We start from the raw sequence: 7593 nt of genomic DNA, 5'->3' as shown, positions 1-7593 counted from the left end.
TAACTTTGAGAAATAAGCAATGATGGTCAAATAAGAATTGCATTTTCTTCTCTTTTTAAGCTTTAATCGGACATCGACATCACCATCACCATCCTAAGTTGTATAGATAAACATCCCAATTATCAAGCCATAAAAGAAGGATAAATAAACGAAAAGCAAAACCAAAACAAAGCAACTAAAATTGCATGTCGTCCAACTGTTTGATATAATTCCCTTTTGATTTTTCAAAGATTCCAACCAAAGGCATCTTTTCATCCATTCATCCACATTAAAAAAAAGATAAATTGATTGATAGTAACAAATTTCCAATATCAGCAGCCACTATAACATTATCCCCAGAATATATTAACTAATTTGCAACTATTATATCATTCGTTTAATAATCTCAAATTACTTCCTAAAAGCCTTGAAATCAAGACTCCATTAGAACATTAACAGGCCTTCTAACACTATTAACAACTCTGCAATTTGTTCTGATCTCTCCAGGCCTGCCAGATTGCAAATCCCCCATCTTTATCATTCCTTCAACAAAAGCCTTAAAGAAGGCAGATTGGTCTCTACTAAAGAGCTTAACATATTCTTTTGTATGATGAAAGGTGAAAAGTGTTTCATCAGAATTTAAAAATCCTCTCCCTTCACTTAAGTCTTTGAAATATATATTATCAAACACGGTTGGAGTTGAATCAAGAGATACTGTCACATTCTCATCTCCACCTATTGGGCATATCTTGTTTAGCTTTTCTTTGTACTTTGGTTCTATTGTCGGGTCGGGTTTGCCTGTTCCTGATTGGTTATAGAGCCTAAACATTACAGAGAAACATCTTCCTTCACCAATTGAATGGGACCCAGAAAGGGCTACAAGGTCTTTGACTGAAAGATTGAATCTTGAAAATAAGTCTATTAGAATACTGGCATTGGCTCTTGGACTTGGCATTATATTATTTGAGTCTTCTTGGCTTGCCGTTAAGCTATCTTTTCTCCCCAACTTCACTTCCCAATCTGGCCCTCCACTCTGTTTCAATAAAATCCACACAATTAATTAGTCAATACTAATAATCAAAACCTATTTGTAACTTACTATAGTTACATTGGCATTTAATATTTTATCAAGTGGGTTGTTCTTTAATTAATTAATTGACAAACGTTGGACAAAAGGACCCTCATCACAGAATGTCCGGCAAGAAAATTTTCTTTTCATAAATCAGGAAAATTATCAGAGAAAGTGTCAAGATTTGAAATTTGATTTTTATATTGGAAAAAGACAAACTTTTTTGCAAAAATTCCATTGAAGTAGTACTTCTGATGTATTTTCTTTTTAAAAATACATATCAAATGGAAAAATATAAAAGAGATTATCAAGATTTGAGATATGGACTTGTACAATGAGATATGCACTTTCCAACAAGAATACCCTAATTGCTAAAGACCCAATAGAGAGAAAGAGGAAGAGAAAATATAGAATTACCAGAGCAACAGCATCTCTAGCGGCCATGATTACAATATCTGCACAAGAAACGGTTGCTGGACAAACTTTCTCTAACTCGTTTTTAACTTCATCGATAACTTCAAAAGACCTTAACGAATTTATATTGGAAAGAGCAAGTTTTTCTCCTAACATGGTTGGCGTATCATCCAGCAATAAAGAAGCATCACAACCCTTCACAAAGAAACAAATAAATAAACGAATGAAATAAGAATTCAAAATTTCAAAATCAAATCAGAAAATGTTAATTCAAAATCTTGAATTGATATGTTCTAGTTTTTTACATTAACAAAGCAATCATGGAACTGAAAGCGCATGACAGAGGCAACGCTTCTTGGTTCCCTAATCATGGCCTTTCTCATCACTTTCCTCACAATTGATTCAGCTTCTGGGCATGTCTCGGCATAGAATCCTGGCCGGAGTGGCGCTGCAGAGGCGGTGGCTATCAGTAGAAGAAAGACTGCTAAGAGAGGAGAAGACATTTTTTTTAGGCACCAGTCGAGCATTAGTCTATGAGGCGTCTAATTTTGGTGTTTTCTTTGGGCTCATATATTTCTTAGACGTATGTATGCAATTATTAAAAGTATGGAACCAAATCACATATGGATCGCTTGTCATGGAGTGATTGGGCCAAAGGCATAACTTCACTCCAACGCATAAATTTGACTCTAAATTTTACATTTTCTTTATGGTCAGCTGAATTTTACAGAGTTCATTCATAATTTTGTATTTTTACATTTCAATAATAATTGTCTTTCTCTTAAAATTGAAATAATTTTTCAAAAGTATAATCATGACCTTGCATTTTCATATTTTATTTCGGCAAGTAGTATAATTATTATTGAAATATGAAAGTGTATGATTATAATGTGTTCCCTGTAAAATTCAGGAGTCTACAAGGATAATCGCCTAAAGTAGCATATTTATGCATTATGCCGCATAACTTCACTCCTTTACTTTTTGTAAAAATATGACTCAAATTTTATTTGACGGTTAAACATTTTAATTTATGAAAGAAAAAAATTAAATTGGCCCTTAAACCGCAGTTAAATTAATCTATGAGAATTTTAAATTTTCGCCTAAAGTAGCATATTTATGCATTATGCCGCATAACTTCACTCCTTTACTTTTTGTAAAAATATGACTCAAATTTTATTTGACGGTTAAACATTTTAATTTATGAAAGAAAAAAATTAAATTGGCCCTTAAACCGCAGTTAAATTAATCTATGAGAATTTTAAATTTTCGAAAACTAATTATGAGATCCCTAATTATGATTTCATTAATATATTGACTTTTTCGTCCAAAATAATCTCTTTTAACTATCAATTGGCTAGCTGAAAAATTGGTCCCTAAAATTATCATCAAACGATCTATGAGGTCTTTAGCTTATAATTTTAATTAACATTTTGATCCCATTGTTAAGTGTTAATAAAATAATAATTTAGAGACTTTATAATTAATTTATGAAAATAAAGATCTTTATGTATTAATTTGACTATTATTCAGAGATTAATTTAATTTTTTTGTCTTTTATAAATTATATTTGTTAAACACTTCAACTTGTAAAATTATTACATTGAATGCTCCAAATTGTAAAATTAAATGAAATAAATATTTATTGAATGAAGACATCTAAATAAGAGTAGCGTTAAAATAAAACAATTAATGCTATAATGGTTTTCTAAAAAAATCATAAAAATGGAATAAGAAAAAAAAATATAAAAAATTAATGGAACAAAAGTTGTAAAATCTAAAAAAATATCAAAAAATCATGAAGCAATTGCTTTCAAGTTTGTTTTTCACAAAGTTAAAAAAAAATGAAATTATTTATTTGGTGGGTATAGGATGATAGAAAAAGGGATTTAAACGTGTTTTATAGGTGTCAATAAATTGGAGGTCATGCTATGAGAATAGGAGGCAAGGAAGGACAATTGGCTATGAGGTGTAGTGGGATATAGATTAGCAAAATTGATAGATTACCTATTATTAAAAGTGTTAGTTATTAAATAATAAATTATTATTTGCTCTTTCTATTGCACAAAATATATTAAATAAACTCTTCATTTTCCATAGGTTAACTTAATAATTTTTATAATTTATTTTTTTTTTCTTATTGTTTAGTATTTTTTTTAATTAATTATTTGATGATTTACGGTTAGTCAAGTGAAATATAACTTCTAAAAATATAAAATTCCATAAAATTATATATATATACACTATCCTATGGTCATCTCTCGTGGAAAAATTTTCAATATGCTTTCTTGGCGACCACCATTATTGTTGTGGCCACTACCTCTGCTCCAACCACCACATCTCTCCATCAAAATGTGCAGCTACAATTTCTCATTTGACATGAGCACTGGCTCATAAATCAGAAGGAGAAACAATTGGATGGTTATTATGGCAAGCGGAGCCATCAATTATAGAAAGCAAATATGCTTCTTATAAATAAACAAATAAATAAAAGCTGTTGAGCAATACACCATATAATATTTGAGGAATGCATACTTTTTTTTTTTTTTTTGTATTGTTTTCAATAATGTGAGAGAGGAATGACAATGTCGGCCGAGATTGATATGAAAAAATTAAAAAATAAATGGACAATATATAGAGGTAGAATGTTACTCTTACTGTTTCTATAGGTGCAAAATTGTTTGGTACTCTGCTTTGGCCATTTTCCATTATTATAAGTACTTGGTAAGCACTTAGGTGCATATGTAAATGCAGGTCCAGACATTTTCCTCTGATGTAGGATTGGGCCAATGTTTCTGACATGCATGATGTCAAGTTTAGATGCATAAATTTAATCACGTACTCTAAGCCATTATTTTGTGTCCTCTTTGAATTTGAGAGGGACCCATCGTAACTCTATAATTTTATAAACTCAACAAAAATTATTTTATTTTAATGAGTATATAATTATTATTATAGTGTAAAAATGCAGAGTCATGATTAAATCTCTCGTAAAATTTAGATAGCCATAAGGAGAATCTGCCAACGGTATTTATGTATTAGGCTATTAAGAAATAGTCTAATACATAAAAATGCTCCTAATGTTTACACTTTTAATTTTGTGGCACTCTAATAATCCCTTTATCAAAATATAAGTCGTTTTGAATATTTCAAAGAGTAATAAATGATATTTTTCTAATATTACTATTATTTACATTAAATACAATCAATACCTTCACAAATAACTCTTGGTTTGAGATATGGATAATTTAATCAAATTACCTTTGATTTTGTTATAATTTAGGAGAATTAATTGTTTTCTTAATCTCTGTATAAAAACCTTAAACGACTTATATTTTGGGACAGAGAGATTATTTTCATACCAAAAAAGCATTTATCATATATTTTCAAATTATGAAAATTTTTTTGGTTAAATGTATTTGGAATTTATCCCATATTTTTATAAAAAATAGAAAACCAATCGAATTACAATTGATCAACGTATTATTATATTTCTCTAATTTTTATTAAAAATTTGTTAAAATTTAAATTCTCCTTGTATAATCACTCAGATGATAAATTATCCAGTTAATTATATAAATATACCTCCTTTTTTTTATTAAAAAATTTGTGATATCCCAATTTTTGAGATTTATTATGTTCCTAGAATTATAAATTTAGGTATTATTGCATATCTCTTCATGTTAGTAGTGACAATTTTTAGAGTTTTTAATTTTTAAATTAAAATATTGATTTGATATGTAGCCGGTATAACTTATAGAATAATATATATTTTTCAATTATTTAATTAATATTTAATCAATTTAATTTTATAAATTGAAATGTTTAATAGAATCTAAGTATATATTTAATTATTCAAAATAAAAGTTAAAGGTAATCCAAAATTTTGTTGCTTAAAAATAAATAGCGGAATGCTATCACATATGTCTTATATCTATACGTTGCAGAAAAAAACAGAAACAAAAACTACTTGTTCATGTAATTCTTTTCCACTCAAAATCATGATTTTTTAATTAGAATTAAAATATAATCACATCAATAAATCTTTCACCACATGAATTATAGATATGTTATTTTTTTTTTTAGAAATATAATTCATTAATAATAAAATCAAGTATTATAAATACTCAATTAAATCAGACATAAAACATACTATCATAATTAATAGAAAGTTTGCTAATCTTTCAACAATAAAAGAATTTTATTTATATTCTTTTGAATAATAAAACTAAATTTAAAAGAAATAATATTGGATATTTTCTGCTTAAGGAAAACCTTGACCAATATAAATTTTCATCGTAGCAACTGGTATTTGGACGATAAAATAACTTTTTCGGATCTTCTATGCTTGAATTGTTTTTTCAAAAACTTATTGCGTATGACATACACGGATTAATTCAAGTCACTATGCGTTAATAGCATTAATGGAGGAACATGCTCCACTATCAGATTTCATTGATCGAAGATACATATTAATAAAAACAAGATCTAAATTATCCAATCAAATAAATCAAATATCATATATATTTTAAGAACAAACATTTACAAAGAATGGACTAAATCCTCATAGAAGAAGGGACAAAAGAATTTCAAATATGGAGACAAAGCAACGATAACAAAAATAACAAAGAAAAAATAGATCTATTAAAAGAAAATAGATCTGAATTTATTAAAAACGAATAAAAAATTAGGAGCGAGAAGAAAAAAGAAAAATAATGGGCTATCGCTAATTAATAAAGAAAGCTATAAATAAAAGCTAGGATTAGATAAATAAAAGAGAAAAGAGAATTTATAAAAAGTGAATAAAAAATTAGGATTAAAAAGAAAAAAGAAAAATAAGGGGTTAACGCTAATTAACAAATGCAGTTACAAATAAAAGTTAAGATTAGATGAATAGAAGAGAAAGGAGAGAGAAAAACATATATATGTCATTTATCTATGGGGAAATATATTTCAAAGGAAATGTTTATTAATATCATCAAGTGGTCCACATGCAATATTGAATAAATATCTTCCGCTTTCCGAATGTCCAAGCTAGGGGAACAAGGTACTGGTCCCCACCTCCATTCTTATAGTTATAGATGCTGACGAACGTCTTACTTCGTTTCAGAGTATATGCCAGCTCCTTAATTTCATGGTATATTAATGAATTAATTAATTTCGGAATGCACCGTTTTATAGAAACAGACGCCTTGACGTCTTCTTAACTTGAAATGACTATGAAAAGAAAAGGTTTCTTTTTTAGGGTAATTCCGGAAATAAACCATAATTTGATGATATATTTATTAATTAATTAATTACTGGTTTAATGCAACAATTTAATTAATTAATTAATTTTGGAATGCATCGTTTTTATAGAAAGAGGCGCTTTGGCATCTTTTTAACCTGAAATGGCTAAGGAAAGAAAATGTTCTTTTTTTAGAGTACTTCCGGAAACAAACCATAATTTGATGATATATTAATTAATTAATCAATGGGTTAACACAAGTAATCTCTTTAATTAGGAAATATCCATTAATGGGTTAATGGTACTTAAATATTTTTTTTTTTTGCATGATAAATTGAAATAATATTTATTTGAGGACGCAATAGTTTAATTTGATGTGTTTAGTTTAAAAAAACAATTGATGAGTGTAAGGATTTATAAATTTCAACAAATTGAGAAATTAAAACATACTAATCAAGATTATAAAGTAGAGAAAGTAATATATTTTGTAATTTAAAATTGTGCAATATAATGGAGTTTATTAAAAGATTTAGAGTGAAAATGACCACTCAAATTATATATTTGGGGAGTAATCAACTAATCATGATGCATTCTTGATAAAAAATTTTAAAAAGAAAAATCTTTTTTTTTTTTGTTTTATTTGAAATAGTGTAACTATTTCAATGCACAAGAAGGCCAAATTTTGTATGGTGACTGGCTATAGACTGGAAACTTAGGTCCACAAATTATGAAACAAGCCCACCTATACACATAACCACAATCAAACAAATAGAATTTAATAGGTCTTAAAAAAGCTATATTTAATAGGTTATTGCTCTGTAATTATCTATCTATAATCACTAATATTTGTATCTAATATTAAAAATAACAAAAATTTCACTATTAAAATAAAATTTAATAAAAAGAC

General features: G+C 27.6%; 1 protein-coding gene across 1 annotated transcript; it reads right to left on the bottom strand.

Moving 5' to 3' along the window:
* Positions 1–268: 268 nt before the first annotated feature.
* On the bottom strand, positions 269–2056 carry LOC105641641 (Peroxidase superfamily protein). The gene is made up of 3 exons (XM_012226227.3): positions 1768–2056; positions 1466–1657; positions 269–1012 (listed from the first exon to the last, which is right to left on the bottom strand). Exons 1-3 carry the CDS (start codon positions 1987–1989, stop codon positions 413–415), a joined length of 1014 nt encoding a protein of 337 aa, XP_012081617.1. The 5' UTR covers positions 1990–2056; the 3' UTR covers positions 269–412.
* Between the last annotated feature and the right edge of the window lie 5537 nt (positions 2057–7593).

Source organism: Jatropha curcas, chromosome 3 (genome assembly GCF_041381405.1).
Source record: "Jatropha curcas cultivar XTBG-Jc1 chromosome 3, XTBG_Jcur_1.0, whole genome shotgun sequence".
Lineage (NCBI taxonomy): Eukaryota > Viridiplantae > Streptophyta > Magnoliopsida > Malpighiales > Euphorbiaceae > Jatropha > Jatropha curcas.
This window is presented reverse-complemented; position numbering and strand designations above follow the sequence as displayed.

Excerpts from the sequence above, each read along its gene's own strand:
- LOC105641641 (XM_012226227.3), bottom strand. The coding sequence starts at position 1,989 with ATGCTCGACTGGTGCCTAAAAAAAATGTCTTCTCCTCTCTTAGCAGTC. Across the intron at positions 1,658-1,767 it reads TCCATGATTGCTTTGTTAAT|GGTTGTGATGCTTCTTTATT; the intron begins GTAAAAAACTAG and ends TTCTTTGTGAAG. Across the intron at positions 1,013-1,465 it reads CTAGAGATGCTGTTGCTCTG|AGTGGAGGGCCAGATTGGGA; the intron begins GTAATTCTATAT and ends TTATTGAAACAG.